The sequence below is a fragment of the Sprattus sprattus genome, assembly GCF_963457725.1.
Source record: "Sprattus sprattus genome assembly, chromosome: 12".
Lineage (NCBI taxonomy): Eukaryota > Metazoa > Chordata > Actinopteri > Clupeiformes > Clupeidae > Sprattus > Sprattus sprattus.
The window spans coordinates 1,216,418-1,233,917 of NC_137910.1; the positions used below are offsets into that span (position 1 = coordinate 1,216,418).

Here is a 17,500-nt window from a genome sequence, read left to right on the forward strand (position 1 = left end):
CACACACAGACATACACACAAACACACAGGCATACACACAAACACACACACACACAAACACACACAGACATACAAAAACACGGCACACACACACACACACACACACACACACACACACACACAGTCCTTATAATAACAGTATTCATCCATACAGACACTTGTGCCATTCCCACATACTCAAACATATAATCTGAGTGTCTGAGATGAGTCCTGGTTAAGTTGGTTTGTGTGTGTGTGTTTGAGTGTGTGTGTGTGTGTGTGTGTGTGTTAGTGGGTGTTTGCGTGTCTGAGATGAGTCCTGGTTTAGTCCTGCATGTATATCAATGGAAAGTCATCTCAACACGCAACTGTTATAACATGCCACATGTGAGTTCATTTCTCTCTCTCTCTCTCTCTCTCTCTCTGCCTTGTTCAGTCCTTCTCCCAACTCTGATGACATCATTCACAAACTGCTCCAGACTGCAAGCTGTTGTCAAGGAGACTAGGCAGGGGAATCTTAACTTGCCGTTTCACTCCATTCTGCAGGGGGAGGCTTTGCTTTGGTTTTCACTTATGATGGAGGCAAGGGGCAGAGGGCATCTCCTTAAAATGAATGTGTGTATGTGTGTGTGTGTGTGTGTGTGTGTGTGTGTGTGTGTGTATGTGTGTGTGTGTGTGTGTGTGTGTGTGTGTGTGTGTGTATGTGTGTGCGTGTGTGTGTGCGTGTGTGTGTGTATGTGTGTGTGTGTGTGTGTGTGTGTGTGTGTGTGTGTGTGTGTGTGTTTGTGAGTGTGTTTGTGTGTGAGTGTGTTTGTAAGATGTGACATGGTGCTTTTCTTGCGTTACTTCTCTCTGACTGTGGTTCTGTAATAACTTTAAATGCTCAGAATTTCAGACTTCATTTGATATTATAAAACAAATGAATGATTAATGTTATCTTTTAATAACATAACACATACTAATGATACGATCCTAGATCTAGGTGTGTGTGCGTGTGTGTGTGTGTGTGTGTGTGTGTGTGTGTTTGTGTGTATGTGTGTGCGTGTGTGTGCGTGAGTGAGTGTGTGTGTGTGCGCGCGCGCGTGTGTGTGTGTGTGCGTGTGTATGTGTGAGTGTGTGTGTGTGTGTGTACATGTCCGTGTGCGTCTGTTTGTGTGTGAGTATGAGTGTGTGTGTGAGTGCGTTTGTGTGTCCCATGGCTGAAACTGGTTAATTCATGAGCACTCTCTTTGGCTGTCAGACCGGACATGAGCCTGACCTCCCTTTAACCCCGGGGCTGGACATCTGAGAAACCAGTGGAGTAGAACACTCCGGAACCCAATGGAACACGGAACACTATCCACCAGCAGAAGCCCCGCCCAGAAGAGCACGTGTGTGTGTGTGTTCAACCAACTGCTGGCCTTGGCAGAACGCTGCACCTAGGAGCTTGGTGACGTGATGACGGTCAGAGACAGACAGGATGTGTGTGTACCTCCGTGTGTGTGTGTGTGTGTGTGTGTGTGTGTGTGTGTGTGTGTACCTCTGTGTGTGTGTGTGTGTGTGTGTGACTGTGTCCTCACCCATAGTTTGTTCTGGTAATAGTAGGCATCTAGGAGTTTGACGATATTAGGATGTGTGTGTACCTGTGTGTGTGTGCGTGTGTGTGTGTGTGTGTGTGTGTGTGTGTGTGTGTGTGTGTGACTGTGTCCTCACCCATAGTTTGTTCTGGTAATAGTAGGCATCTAGGAGTTTGACGATATTAGGATGGTCACATGATGCCAGGATCTCGATCTCCACCATGAAGTCCTCCAGCTCCTCCTCAGACTGCGTGTCAATCACCTTAGCGGCGGCTAACACGTCCGTCTGTCTGTTCTGGGCCTGCAGAATGGAGAGAGAGAAAGAGAGTGAGAAAAGGGAAAGAGAGAAAGAGAGAGTGAGAAAATGGAGAAAGAGAAAGAGAGTGTAAGAAAAAGGAAAGAGAGAAAAAGAGAGTGAGAAAATCGAGCGAGAGAAAGAGAGAGTGAGAAAATGGAGAGAGATAGAAAGAGAGAGTGAGAAATGGAGAGAGAGAGAAAGAGAGAGTGAGAAAAGGGAAAGAGAGAAAGAGAGAGTGAGAAAATGGAGAGAGATAGAAAGAGAGAGTGAGAAATGGAGAGAGAGAGAAAGAGAGAGTGAGAAAAGGGAAAGAGAGAAAGAGAGAGTGAGAAAATGGAGAGAGATAGAAAGAGAGAGTGAGAAATGGAGAGAGAGAGAAAGAGAGAGTGAGAAAAGGGAAAGAGAGAAAGAGAGAGAGAAAAAGCCAACATCTTCGCAGTAGACCGCATACAGATAACAAAATAACGTATACCAAGAATAACATAGAACACTGTAACATATAACGTATAGCAAGTAATAAATACCATAATAACATTCCTACTCCTATTTCCTACAACACTACATACCATCACAACAACAATATTAATCAGCTCGCATTGAATCAAATGAAAATGAAGGAGGAGAATTATGAGAGCGAAAGAAGGAGAGAAGATGCAGATGAGGAGGGAATGATACAAAAGTGAGTGATGGGAAAAGTACGGCTGAAAGAGTAAGAGAGAAATGGAGGGAAACATGAGGGAAACATGAGGGAGAGAGGGATGAAGAGAGATGGAGGGAGGGAGAGAAAGAAGAGAGCAGGAGAATACGAGCACAAATCAAAGCTGTGTGTTCAGGCCACACTTGAAGTTCGAGTTCGAGTGTGTGTGTGTGTGCGTGTGTGTGTGTGTGTGAGTGTGTGTGTGTGTGGGTGAAGATTCTAATGCTTGTGTTGTGGGGTTGTATATGGGCGTATGGAGGGGTTGTAGAAAAGACAGCCTGTGTCTATGAATGTCGAGTGTTTTGCTATGAGTGTATGATTCCCTCTGAGTGGAGCACTAGTCACACACACACACACACACACATAAACACACACACACACACACACACACACACACACACACACACACACACACACACACACACACACACACACACACACACACACACACACACACACACACACACACACACACACACACACACACACACACACACACGTGACAAGGCCAATGTTGTTCCTGTTCTTTAAAAGACTTTCCCATGGGGAGTCTGTGCTCACTGTTTCATTTATAAGGTCAACTGCAGGAACTCTTTTGCACACACACACACACACACACACACACACACACACACACACACACACACACACACACACACACACACACACACACACACACACACACACACACACACACACACACACACACACACACACACACACACACACACACACACACAAGAGCAGGGACAGACACAAACTTATATGGGCACAAACACATGCAGATGGTGTCTCCATCTCTAACACACACACACACACTAACACACACACATGAACATAGAGTGAGCGAGAGATAAAGACAGAGAGCCCCTTCTAGTCCTATAGTCTTCTAATAGGTCCTCTTTGCTAGCACTAAAACATGGCCGTCCTACCCTGCTCCGTTGCAACAGAAAACTATAGTCGGCAGATTCAGCCGGGTTACAACAAACCAAACCAAACCAAACCAAACCAAACCTTACGGATGGGCCTACAGAGAAACAAGTCATGTTTGAAATTGCAACTGTTGAGTGTCCGTGTAGGTCCAGCAGCGATATATAATGTTTAGTATTACCCCACAACAGTTATACTACTATAATAACACTAGGCTCTCGTCCAGAACCCACTTTCAAGCTAATCACAAATGCCTGGCCCTATCAGATTCAACCTGAGACCCGAGTGTGAAATTTGACACCAAAATCACTTGAGAGTTGTTGTTGGTGGTGGTGGGGTGTGTGTGTGTGGTGGTGGTGTGTGTGTGTGGTGGTGGTGGCAGGAGTGGTGTGTGTGTGTGGTGGTGGTGGGGTGTGTGTGGTGGTGGTGGTGGCGGGGGTGGGGTGTGTGTGTGTGGTGGTGGTGGGGTGTGTGCGGTGGTGGTGGTGGTGGTGGTGGCAGGAGTGGGGTGTGTGTGTGGTGGTGGCAGGGGTGGGGTGTGTGTGTGGTGGTGGTGGTGATGATGGAAAGGGGGCCAGTGGGATCACGAGTGTAGAGTCACTCTCATGGAGAGGGAGAGAGAGAGGGATTAAGAGAGGAAGATGGAAAGGCGTTTGTCAGAGGCCAACCTCTCTCTCTCCCTCCCTCCCAGTAGTTAACTCACTCTCTCTCTCACTCTCTCTCTCTCTCTCTCTCTCTCTCTCTCTCTCTCTCTCTCTCTCCCTCCCTCCCAGTAGTTAACTCACTCTCTCTCTCACTCTCTCTCTCTCTCTCTCTCTCTCTCCCTCCCAGTAGTTAACTCACTCTCTCTCTCACTCTCTCTCTCTCTCTCTCTCTCTCTCCCTCCCAGTAGTTCACTCACTCACTCTCTCTCTCTCTCTCTCTCTCTCTCTCTCTCTCCCTCCCAGTAGTTAACTCACTCACTCTCTCTCTCTCTCTCTCTCTCTCTCTCTCTCTCTCTCTCTCTCTCTCTCCCTCCCAGTAGTTAACTCACTCACTTTTCCCCCTAGCCGCCAGTGCTGTCATGCGCTAAAAATAACCACATTCTTTTTCTTTTTTTTAAAGGGGAAGGAAATGAGAAGGCAGTCAGTCACACCAGTTAACAGAGTAACACCCACACACACACACACACACCTACACACACACACACACACACACACACACACACACACACACACACACACACACACACACACACACACACACACACACACACACACACACACACACACACACACACACACACACACACACACACACACAGAAGAAGAAACAGGCCTTATACACACACACAGAAGATTCCGGACTAGATCCAAGCTGCATCTGCTCCGGCTACGGCCCTGTCCTGGCTCAAATCCGGCACCAGCCCATTCCCCCCGCCACACACCCACACACACACGCATGTAGGTAACCCCCCCCGCCACACACACACACACACACACACACACACACACCTGTTCCTCTCTCATTCTCCTGGGTGTTTCCTCTGATTGGTGCTAAAAGTGGAAGCAGACTGAAGTGGCCTGCCGAGCCCAGAGATCCTGACGGAGGGAGCGACACATCAGTCCACACACACACACACACACACACACACACACACACACACACTGGCCACTTCCCAGCCAGGCAGTAGAGGGGTGGATGTTCCAGGCCTAGATTCAGGCTCCTGAACACTGTGTTTATAGATACCACAAACAGAGACGCCAGGGAGTGGAGTCAACTGTGTGTGTGTGTGTGTGTGTGTGTGTGTGTGTGTGTGTGTGTGTGTGTGTGCATGACTCTCTATTTACACAAGATGTCTACGTCACTCCTTTTTTCCCTGTCCGCTTGCTCTCTCTGGCTTGCCCGCTTTCCCTATCACCTCCCTTTCTCTCCCTCTCTTTATTTTTTTCTCTCTCTCGCTCTCTCTCTCTCTCCCTCCCTCTCTTTCTCTCCCTCCCTCTTTGCTCAAGGCAATGCCTACCTCCAGCTCAGCAAGTTAGGAAGCGGATATGGACTTGAACTTGAACACGGCACAGACTCTCTCAATGGATCGCTAGAAGCAGTTCTTCTGACATCCGGGCGCTTCAGATCCAACTTCCTTCCAAATGCTCAGGTTGGCTGTGATTGGCTGCCTTCAGGGAACACACACACACACACACACACACACACACACACACACACAAACACACACACACACAGACACACACACACACACACACACACACACACACACACACACAAACACACACACACAGACACAGACACACACACACACACACACACACACACACACACACACACACACACACACACACACACACACACACACACACACTGTCTCTGACGGCCCTTTTCACAGTATCAAATCCCCTGGATCAGAACCCGACGGCAGTTTCTGATGGGTTAAGGGCTGTACGTTTAGCGTTTTATTCTTGTGTCACTCAAGCTTGGTGACCATGGCAATGTGAGGCCACAGCTTCAGAGATTGCAAAGCTATACCAACGCCACCGGCCTTGATACTGGAGTACAGACGAGGTGTGCTCCACTCTCTTAGAGCTTCACCAGTCAGGAAGCACTTTGCCACTGTTTCTGCAGGGGGGACACACCCTCTCCGCAAACACACACACACACACACACACACACACACACACACACACACACACACACACACACACACACACACACACACACACAAATTCATGACATCATACTATTCTTCTGAAACAGTCTAACTGAGAAGGCAATACAGCTCAGTAAGCGTCCACGCAGACACACACACACCCACTCTCTCTCTCAAACACACACACACACACACACACACACTAACACTCTTGGGAGGAGACCTCTGGTCACATTTCAGTGTCAGAAGTACAGTATCCACTGCAAGTGATGACAGAATGGCACAGCATGTTGTAAACACACACACTTCAGCTCAATGTATTCTATATGGTGTATGGCGTGTGTGTGTGTGTGTGTGTGTGTGTGTGTGTGTGTCTTTCAGCCACAAACGCCTATAAAAACAACAAACATTGAAACAGAACATTCTCAACCTAATAATTGTATAATCCCAACTGCTTTGTACACCTGTTCATACAACAGATCAACGGGTGTGTGTGTAAGTACACACACAAACACACAACTCATTCTCTATCTTGCACACACACCCACACACACCCAATTGGGAGGAGATCCCTACTGTCACATTCCCAAGCCAGGGGCACAGTACATACTGCTAATGATGACACAGTGGCATGGCATGTCACACACACACACACACACACACGCACACACACACGCACGCACACACACGCACGCACGCACGCACACACACACACACACACACACACACACACACACACTCACACACACGCACACACACACACACACACACACACACACACACACACACACACACACACACACACACACACACACACACACACACACACACTCACGCACACACACACACACTCACGCACACACACACACACACACACACACCTCGGCCTGTTCCGGTTCAGTGCACTACACCATATGTCGTTTCAGTGAGTGAGTCACTGTGTGTGTGTGTGTGTGTGTGTGTTACACTTCCAGTAGGACACATCTGCTTGGTTTAAGCACTCTGGTCCATTCTGGTCCTGAAACCAAACAAACATGCCATCCTACGCACACACACACACTCACGCACACACACACACACAAGCCTAAACAACAAACATGCACTAGCTGGTCGTTTCTTTTTGTGTTAAGATTGGTGTGTGGGGGGAATACACACGCATGGACCGACAGATCGTCACACATGAGATGACATATGTGAACTTATTGTTGCTATGAGGAAACATCTCCTCTATCACAGCAGGTTTGACACGAACATCGCCATGAACCAAAGCTAACTGAATCAAGCTCTGGAACAACAAAGTGCTGTGATGAAATTAGCCATTATTAGGTGGTTCATAACCTCCACCACCTGTTAGCTTCAACACAGCTCAAAAAAACATCCTCACTTGACAGCCTGCACAAATGTACACACACAACACACAAACACCACACACACACACACACACACACACACATACAAACACCACACACACACACACACTCACCACACCCACACACACACACACCACACACACACACACACACACACAAACACCACACACACACACACACACACACCACACACACACACACACACACACACACACACACACACACACACACACAAACACCACACACACACACACACAAACACCAAACACACACACACACACACACACCACACACACACACACACACACACACACACACACACACACACACACACAAACACCACACACACACACCACACACACACACACACAAACACCAAACACACACACACATACACACACCACACACACACCACACACACACCACACCCACACACACATTCTCTCTGCTGAGTCACACACGGTCATGCTGAATACACAGGCAGGCCACAGCAGTTCTCTCGCAGTTTGCTTACATGAGAAACACACCTGCATTGGTCTTTGGGTTAGTGCTTACATGTTGCAGCGTAATTAACAACGTTACCATTGATCCTTGATTATTACACACCTAAATCAAACGCAACCTCTCAACGAGTGAGAGTCAGGTGTCTGTAGCTCCCATTCAGGAACTATGTACTATGTACATGTATGTGTGTTTGTGTGTGTGTATGTGTGTGTGTGTGTGTGTGTGTGTGTGTGTGTGTGTGTGTGTGTGTGTGTGGGGTGTCTGTCTGTGAAGGAGTGACTTGTTGAATGTGGTTTATGTGGCTTAAACACGTTCACCCTTGTGGCAAACACACTGAGCGTGTGTGTGTGTGTGTGTGTGTGTGTGTGTGCGTGTGTGTGTGTGTGTGCGTGTGTGTGTGTGTGTGTGTGTGCGCGTAGGCCTTGTGGCAAACACACTGAGCATGTGTGTGTGTGTGTGTGTGTGTGTGTGTGTGTGTGCGTAGGCCTTGTGGTAAACACATTGAGCATTACATGAGAAGGCAAATAAGGTGCACACACACACAAATGGATGGTGAGCTAAGCTAATGGCTAATTGCTAATGGACACACACCCACATGGTTATAGCCTATGGTTGTGCAACTGCAGAAAAGGCATTCAGTGCACACACACACACACACACACACACACACACAGTACCAGATGTGTATTAACTGTGAGGAAATGTCAGTTTTGCCTTCCATAGCAGCATGCCAAGGGCACACCAGAGTGGTTTATGGTTTCGAAACCCTGCCTTCCCAGATAACCATTTAGTTCTAATCTCTTTTTTATAAAGAACAATATTAAACCTGGCTTATATATATATAAAAAAATGCATATTAATTATCAAACCTAGAGTAAGATGTCACCAGTTGTTAAACAGCAGTGCTTATCTTGAGAAATACCAACTCTTAGTTACTAACAATGTAATGGTTAATCAAAATTCAAGCTCTATAAACGGCCTCAGTCAAAACCTCCACCCACTTCATTTTTTCCCAAGCATATAGGTCACAGAACACATCCTAACATAAACCACTCTGGAGCTGTTTTCAGGTACCTGAATGACCTCATGTTACCCATTGCCCACCCGAAGAGCTGCTGTGTGTGGATATATAGCCTATGTGTGTTCATGTGTGTAACAGCACAGCGGGGAAGAGTGTAATGTTAGCCAGTTAGCAGCACCATTCAGTCCCCATAAAACTTTGATGCTGCATTTCCACCCGATGCTGCATTTACCAACCTACTCCGTGGCGGTGCTAAATGATGACACAACACCCTTCCACTTCGAACCTAAAGTTTCGGGGAAGTGCATTCAAAACATTTGATGAAATGAAGCCTACGAGGTCACAGAGAACGCGAACATGTGGGATGATAAGGTAGGTTAAAGTATGTGTGTGTTTTCTCGTCCGAAATAAATGTTCTCTTTTGTGAACACTTATCAAGACTTAATGTTTACCTTGTACACTTTGCCAAAGGCTCCATCGCCCAGTTCTCCTATAATCTCCCACTCCTCCTCCGGGTTCAAGTCTCTGTGAACATGTTCGTATTGTTTCTTTTTCTTTTCCGATCCTAGTTTAAAGATTTTCCGAAAATTGAAAAAAGACATTTCGCCTCTTCAGAGAAAACGTAACCGCCAAGTTTCCCAAAACCCAGAAGCAAGTAGGCAAGTGTTTCACTTCTGATAATTAGCCAAATTAATATGAGCTAGTTATTTGGTGTCCAGTCTTGTTCTTCGTATAGGCTACTTAATGATTCGACAGTAACCGCTGTTTAAGGCGTTGGTGCCAAATAGCAACATTCAGTCATCTAATCATATCGTTCTAAATGCATATAATCCACACACAATGTATCTTACAACAAAATACAATGTATTGCTCCAGTGATCCAGTTTATGCTATCGCTCGATAATCGCCTTCTTTGGGTGTCTTTTGTCGAAACGCCAGCACCTTGGAGAGCAAAAACAATCGATGAAAAGGAGTAGTATCCCAATCCATATATCTCCTTCAACAATGGAATATAGATGTAGCCAGAGGTTTAAATCCGTGATCGTGCCACTGAGTATATCCGTTGGGTGGTATATGATGGTAGCGGATGCTGGTCTCTCCAAACTCCACAGAAAGCTCCTTTCAGTCGGGTGTTCAGTGTTGAGACGTCGGCCCTACGGTTCAAGCTCCTTCTTGAGGCTGAGAGAAATGTGTGAAAAATAATAAAGGGCTAGAGTATGCTGTTGACCTTCTCGACTGACGTTATTTATCCACGTTTTTCCTTGCGAAGTCACCATCCAGCCCCTATCCCACGGTACTCCTTCTCACATGAGCCAAGACGTGAACTTCGCCAGCCTCAGGACTGAAACGCTTGCTGCCTGATGTGAAAGCGCGTTCTCGGACGGCGCAAGCGCACTGAGGATCATTGTAGAAACGGCGGCAGCCTATTGCGTTGTGGTGACACGACCAGACAAAGCAAATGCACACTGGTTTGGGATCAATGTATCCCACGTGGTGTGTTACAAAGAACAAATCATCGCGGTTACCATAATAATGAATCGCATTAGTGACTATTTATAATTAATGCCCGTCTATAATTCCAAATCAATTTCTTGTTATGTATCCTGTGTCTCAAACAGGAAGTGAAATGTTTAAATAGCTATATACCTGGTTTGAGGATGCACTTCCTATGTTTGAAACTGTACATTTGAAAAAAATGGTTGACAAATTTAAATGTAAATCTTTAATAGGTGACCATGGTGACCAAGCAAATAATATTTATGTTCCACTATGCTCTACCTTTCACAGGGGCGCCGCCCAGTGGTCAGTGGTAATAACTGCAGTGTAGATCATACTTTTCAGGGAGCCATATGGAGGCAGCGTAATGTAGCCTGCAATGTACACTATGTAGACTTCACACAGAGGGTTCATAAGATGGCCTGTCAACAGTCCTGGGTCCTGGGAAAACAGTTTACAACTGCCAAAATTCAAATTGGTTTTGACCGCAATTGTCTCAGTTCCTTAAATTCACTTCACGACTGTGTGTGTGTGTGTGTGTGTGTGTGTGTGTGTGTGTGTGTGTGCGTGTGTATGTGTATGTGTGTGTGTGTGTGTGTGTGTCTGTGTGTGTGTGTGTGTGTGTGTGTGTGTGTGTGTGTGTGTGTGTGTGTGTGTGTGTGTGTGTGTGTGTGTGTGTGTGTGTGTGTTAGAGAGAGAGAGAAGAGGTTGGAGGTCTCACGAGGGAATGGATACAGGCGGACAGGCAGACAGAAGACACAGCTGGAGAAAACAAGGGCCTGCTGAGATGAAGATAAGTAGAGCAGAACACATCTCAGAGGAAATGTTCATCTACATCTGACCATATTAATACAATAAACCTCTGGGTTGCCATAGTAGCGGAGCCCTAGAAGGTTTGACATATTACTTTTTCAGGGCAAAGTGGTCTTTGAACTGAAAAAGTGTAAAATATCAAAATTCAGTCTCAGGCTTTTTCGAAAATCAGTTCAGGTTTCACCCATCATTTAGTGTGGCTTCAAGAAGTAAAATGTTAATGAAGACATTAGCAGAAACCAGAGGAAGAATGATTGACAGGTCCAGAGAGATGAGCTCGGACAGGATGCAGCTGGACATGTTAGAGAAGACTGGGGAGAGCCTCGGGGGAGGATTTGTGTTATCCACTTCTGAAGCTGATTTACTGTGAGTGAACCCAGCCAGACTTCACACCTTAAACCACACATTAAACTACTTTATTCACAGAGAAACCTAACAGGCTTTATAACTCTGTAGCATGAACTTGGTACCTCAAAATATAACAGTTATATCTACACATCTTAATAGATGAATGTGTTCCCTAATGTTGAAGTGACACTGTCAGAGACTTAATTACTTCATTGCTGTATGTCACACAGGTTTTATGTTTTTCGATAAAAAATGTTATTTAGCCTTTAACTGAGTGTTTTATGAAGACGGTGTTCATTTATCCACTAAAGTGGACTAGATATAACTATATTTTTGTAAAACTGTAGGTTTGTGCTGGTTCAGAGCCAAAGCACAACCACACGCTGATCAGCTATGCCACAGTGCCACCTAGTGCTCAAACGTATAACTACAAAAACACGGCAGCTTTCACAACACCTGTTCACTTCATTCTCACATGTAGGAGCGCCATGTCTGCACATGTGACCACTGATCGCAACAACAGACCTCTTTAGCAGACTGCGAAATGGCCGGTGAGGAAGCTCCCTCCAGCCGTGGTTCCCCTCCAAATAAGGCTGATGCTGAGTGTTTAGATGAGACACCCAGTCTGGAGATCCTTGAGGAAGTCCTACATGGTGGACAGAGTTCCTGTCATCATGTGGATGAAGTGTGGCCTAACCTGTTTTTAGGGGACATGTGAGTACAGTAGGATGTCAAACAAAAACAAACAAACTTATTCTGTATATAGTTATATTTTGTGAGAGGAACTTTTTTGTGGCCTTGTGAATACTAGTTCTTGTTTAAAGGTCCTGGCCATTTCCTGTTCAGATGTTACTGTGAGATCCGTGTTTCAGAATCTAAATTGTGCAACCATATTCCCTAATGTTAAGTGATGCAAATGACAGGGAGTTTGTGGGGCCTGAGTATAGTCCACAGCTGAAATTATGTTCACAGTAAAACAACTCTAGAACAGCTGTTTCTTAACTTTAAAAAATAATAGATATTTCAACAAAAAACATCCCCCAGAATCCTTAAGATTCCTTAAGTAAGGAAAGGCCCCAAACAGACTTGAACACAGAGAAATTTGGAGGCCTTACTGAAAAACTAGATGCTGAAACTACTGTTTTTTATCAGCTGGAGACATTTGACGTTGTAACTGAAATGGTTAAGGGCGCTGACATAGTTCATACAACATGAACAGCCTTCTCTGTGCTCAGCAGGTATATGTCCCATGACCGGTACGGTTTATGGCTTCTGGGCGTCACACATGTGCTGAATGCAGCTCATGGGAAAATGTGCTGCAAGGGCACTGATGACTTCTACGGCACCACTGTCAGTTATTACGGTGTGCCTGCCAACGACCTGCCCACCTTTGACCTTTCACCTTTCTTCTACCCAGCTGCACAGTTCATTCACCAGGCCCTCAGCAAGCCCAATGGTAATGTTCCTCTCATGGCCATATGTCCATGAGAGAGAAATGTTCTGTGCAGCATTACAAAAGGAAATATATATTTTGACATAAAACAAAAGTAAATAATTAATAATATATTTATATGTTTTTTTAAAGAAGATGAAAAAAAAGACGATGCATTTAACAACTGGCTTAAAACTAGGAAATGTAATCAAGCTAAGGAATGTAAACAAGCCATCTTCTCTCCTGTCTCAGCCAAGGTGTTTGTGCACTGCGCAGTGGGCGTGAGTCGGTCGGCTGCGCTCGTGCTGGCGTACCTCATGATCCACCACAACTACACGCTGCTAGGCGCCATCCTGCGGGTGAAGGAGAGCCGATGGATCTTCCCCAATCGCGGCTTCCTCAGACAGCTTCAGTCGTTTGATGAGCAACTGCGAAGAGAGAGGGGAAAGAGCGATCACATGACGAATGTTTAACTCCAAACGAAACAAAAACAGATCTTTCACTATGAGGCAAATTCAGCAGTGGACTACCAAATGATGTTGGAATGAATGTTTTTTGGATAGACGTCACACACGACTCTCACAACGATATGATATGACAGGCCTTTAACACAACGTTATGGAAATATTTGCTCCAAGAACACTGTAATATACTTTATAAAGGCTACGTATACAAAATGGACAGATTAAGATTTCGCTTTTATTTGTAGATATAGTGCTTTGCAACAATAGTGCGTCGTTCCAAACAGCACTGTGTGGTACAAGACTATTATTTGTCCGTCTTCTTTCCGTCCGGTGATGTGACCTCAGCCTGCCAATGTCCAGCGCGACGGGCTCTCATAGGCTCTCGGGTGCACCCTCCTCGCCTCATCTCTCGTCATCCGTGGCATTCGCGGCCGTTATGAAACATCGCGCACCCGGGCGGCAGAGGCGCCCAATGCAATGACCAGTGTCCGCCTATCGCCCTTCCGGAATCGGGTGAGTGACAGAACTTCCCAAAGGCACCTGCTCTCGCGAATCACAGCGCAGGCGACCGGGCAGGCGTGGAGCGTGGTCAAGTAAACACGACCCCAAGTCCCACGGATAAGTTTCTGATCCAAAAAAATCTACCATGACAGCCGCGCGAGGGAAACAACATGTACAGGTCGAAGTGAGAGAGTTGGAGCAAATTTTGGACGCATGTAAACTGGACTTAACACCAGTCGATGAGGTCTGGCCGAACTTGTTCATTGGAAGCGTGTGAGTGTTACATAATATCTTTGTGTGTGTTTGTGTGTGGACTACGAAATCTTTACACTGAATACATATGTGTAAAGGCGTTGCCCTTTTGAATTAAACGGTATGTTTAAAAAGGCCAGTCTAGTCCCTACCTTTCAGTAGACGAAGTTGCCATGAAGTAAACTGTCATAATTGACAAGACAAAAGTTTCTAGTACGCTAAATTGTTGGTCATTGTGTAGAGCCAAAAATATTAGTTGGTTTAATAATTCTGATAGATAAGTTGCCGATACTTCAGTTCTCTCGATTTTGTCCCACTTCTGTCCCCGACTTGCTTTTATTTTATTGAAACCGCAGGTTATTTTGTTGAACACTCAGTTATTATAATAGAATCTTATATCTTATTATGATGCCACATGCTCCTGGCTCCATTAGAGCCCACTGTCTAAAAACAGAGTGGATATTTTTGTGGTCATGCCCCCTTCATCTGGGGATGACAGGGTTTGACCGTGGTATGTGTCTGTGTGTGTGTGTGTGTGTGTGTGTGTGTGTGTGTCAGCGCCACTGCACAGAACCGAACCGCGCTGAAGAAGTTGGGCATCACGCACGTGCTGAATGCTGCACACACGAAGCAAGGCAGCATTGGGGACCAGGACTACTACGGAGACGCATTCGTTTATCACGGCATCGCAGCCGATGATTCCTCTAGGTTTGACATCAATGTTTACTTCCGTCAGGCTGCGGATTTCATTCATAAAGCTCTGGAGAAGAAAGATGGTAAGATTCTTTACAAAGTACATGTGTGTGCAATTATTTAAAAATATATATTTTACTCAAATAGAAAAATGATTTAGTGGATAAACAACATTGATACTTGCCAACCAGAATAGCCAGAAGTTATTACATGAGGTCATATCATCTACTTGCCTAGGAATTACAGGCTACAATTCATGAACTGGATAATTATAAGTGATAGTGTGTAATACCAAAGTAATGACATTACAACTCTTAGGACTCAAGTATTATATGCAAAGTATCAGTTACTACTATGTTGAAAATGTATATAGGCTTCTCTGTCTTCTAATGACATCAGATGCACTATGTTAAATACTGTGCATACTTTTGATATTATCAAAATTTAACAAGGAAGATGTTACTATCCAATAACCAACTACGAGCTAACAACTGAGATCTCCAATCAGTAGATCTGTTATGTGTAAACGTCAGGCCTGCGTCCCAAAGCCATGTGCCTGTCTGAAGTCAACACTTTCTTTTGTTGACCCAGATTCACTGTGCCTTGGTGTTTTGCTGGGTCAGCAAACCTGTGCATAAGACAGAGACCCTCTTGTGGACGAGTCGCATGATTTTGTTGTTGATTTAGGTCTGCCAGAACTTTTTGCATCAGTAACTCAATATAGTTTGTGATCAGGGTTATCAGGGTTTAGACCATTTTAAATGAGATATAGAATATTTTACAGAAAAAAAATGTTTAACAGAACATATGCATTCATTTAAAAACCCATTTATACATATGTATATACTAATACTTTAAGGGTGTTTACAGTGATTATGTTGCTTGAAGGTAAACCCAGTGCTAGTGTGTATTATATTCGAGCAACTATTTCCTTTTTCGGTTACGGACACTGAGCTAGACGTCCTCTCCACCTTTGCTGTGATAGCTGTACATTTATTAGATGGCCTGGGCTGACCTCAATTGACATGAGATCTTTCAGTGTAGCCTTGGTCAATATGGTAGTAAATATGGCTTCATGCATGCAGCGTATAATCCTGAAGGGCCTCGTTTCCCGATAACGACGTATCTTAACGGCCTACGTGGATTTTGGCGACATCGTAGACTCATCATAGCCGTAAGTGCGGCGTCGGGAAACCGCTCTGCAAGGATCCCTCTTACGACCGATTTCAAGTCCTTTTTAGCGTTCGGGAAACTAGGCCTTGGTCAACATGGTAGTAAATATGGCTTCATAGATGCAGTGTATAATCCTGAAGTTCAGTCCGAAACTAGTTTGCTGTAGGATCAAACTAATGTCCCCCAGTAGCTCACACTGTACATGTCTGTCAGTCTGTAGTTAGTCCAGCTCTCTCTCCTGTGTAGATCTGCCCCTGACAGTGGCATGTGTGTGTGTGTGTGTTATTCCCACAATAGCTGTAACAGAAGCAGAAGCAGAAGAATATATAGTTGGTCCCAAGCTGTTGTTGATTCTTGCTGCAAAACTTCACCACACCTACTGTAGAGTCATAGTCATTAATATATCTTAGTTAAAGACCCCAATCAACTTTGAAGAGTTAGTTATTATGGTCTTATAGGAACCATACATTGTTTATATATTGTATTTTATATATTGTTTTCTCTTTGTTCTTATGTGTAGTACTTATTGTGTTTGTATATTTTATGTTATGTGTAGTACTTATTGTGTTTGTATATTTTATGTTATGTGTAGTACTTATTGTGTTAGTATATTCTTATGTTTAATGTAAGCACCTACTCACCAGAACAAATTCCAGGTACACCTACTTGGCAATAAACCCAATTCTGATTCTGATTCTGATTCTGATTCTGATTCTGATTCTGATTCTGATTCTGATTCTGATTCTGATTCTGATTCCGATGATTCTCTGACAGCTAAGGTGTTTGTGCACTGCATCATGGGAGTGAGCCGCTCGTCGACGTTGGTGCTGGCATACCTCATGTTGAAGCGGCGGCAGAAGTTACGTGACGCCATGGAGACGCTCGTCCAGAGGCGGGCCATCTACCCCAACAGGAACTTCCTGTCACAGCTGCTGGAGCTGGACGCACAACTGCAGAGAAAGCGGAGACTTTGCCCCATCCTCTGAATGATCACACACACACACACACACACACACACACACACAGTAAAACACACACACACACACACCCCCACCCACACACACACACACACAGTAAAACACACACACACACACACACACACACACACACAGACATACAGACACTTACATGGATTCACTTACACACACTTGCCTGATACAAACACAGATACACAAACATATTTACAAATGGATTAACACACTTACACATTAACGCTTCTCATTGAAGCATCAACACACGTTTGTACACACACACACACAAAGACACATAAAGTTACACAGATGCCCTCACATAACCCCCACTGCAGCTGTGGAGATAGCACCAGCACAGTC

General features: G+C 45.0%; 2 protein-coding genes across 2 annotated transcripts in view; one reads left to right on the forward strand and one right to left on the reverse strand.

Annotated features, from left to right (window-relative positions):
* slka (STE20-like kinase a) overlaps positions 1–9,802 on the reverse strand; it is a 34,167-nt gene extending 24,365 nt beyond the window's left edge. Inside the window, exons 1-2 of the mRNA XM_080849378.1 lie at positions 9,449–9,802; positions 1,672–1,836 (exon numbers count right to left, since the gene is read on the reverse strand). Of these exons, the coding sequence (XP_080705504.1) occupies positions 1,672–1,836; positions 9,449–9,598 (315 nt within the window). The 5' untranslated portion in view covers positions 9,599–9,802. The remainder of the gene's footprint in view (positions 1–1,671; positions 1,837–9,448) is intronic.
* Positions 9,803–12,143: 2,341 nt separating this feature from the next.
* LOC308373123 (uncharacterized protein) overlaps positions 12,144–17,500 on the forward strand; it is a 6,302-nt gene continuing 945 nt past the window's right edge. Inside the window, exons 1-7 of the mRNA XM_080848536.1 lie at positions 12,144–12,368; positions 12,890–13,110; positions 13,339–13,553; positions 13,929–14,067; positions 14,174–14,324; positions 14,862–15,079; positions 16,944–17,500. The exon at positions 16,944–17,500 is cut by the window's right edge and continues 945 nt beyond it. Of these exons, the coding sequence (XP_080704662.1) occupies positions 12,199–12,368; positions 12,890–13,110; positions 13,339–13,553; positions 13,929–14,067; positions 14,174–14,324; positions 14,862–15,079; positions 16,944–17,155 (1,326 nt within the window). The 5' untranslated portion in view covers positions 12,144–12,198 and the 3' untranslated portion in view covers positions 17,156–17,500. The remainder of the gene's footprint in view (positions 12,369–12,889; positions 13,111–13,338; positions 13,554–13,928; positions 14,068–14,173; positions 14,325–14,861; positions 15,080–16,943) is intronic.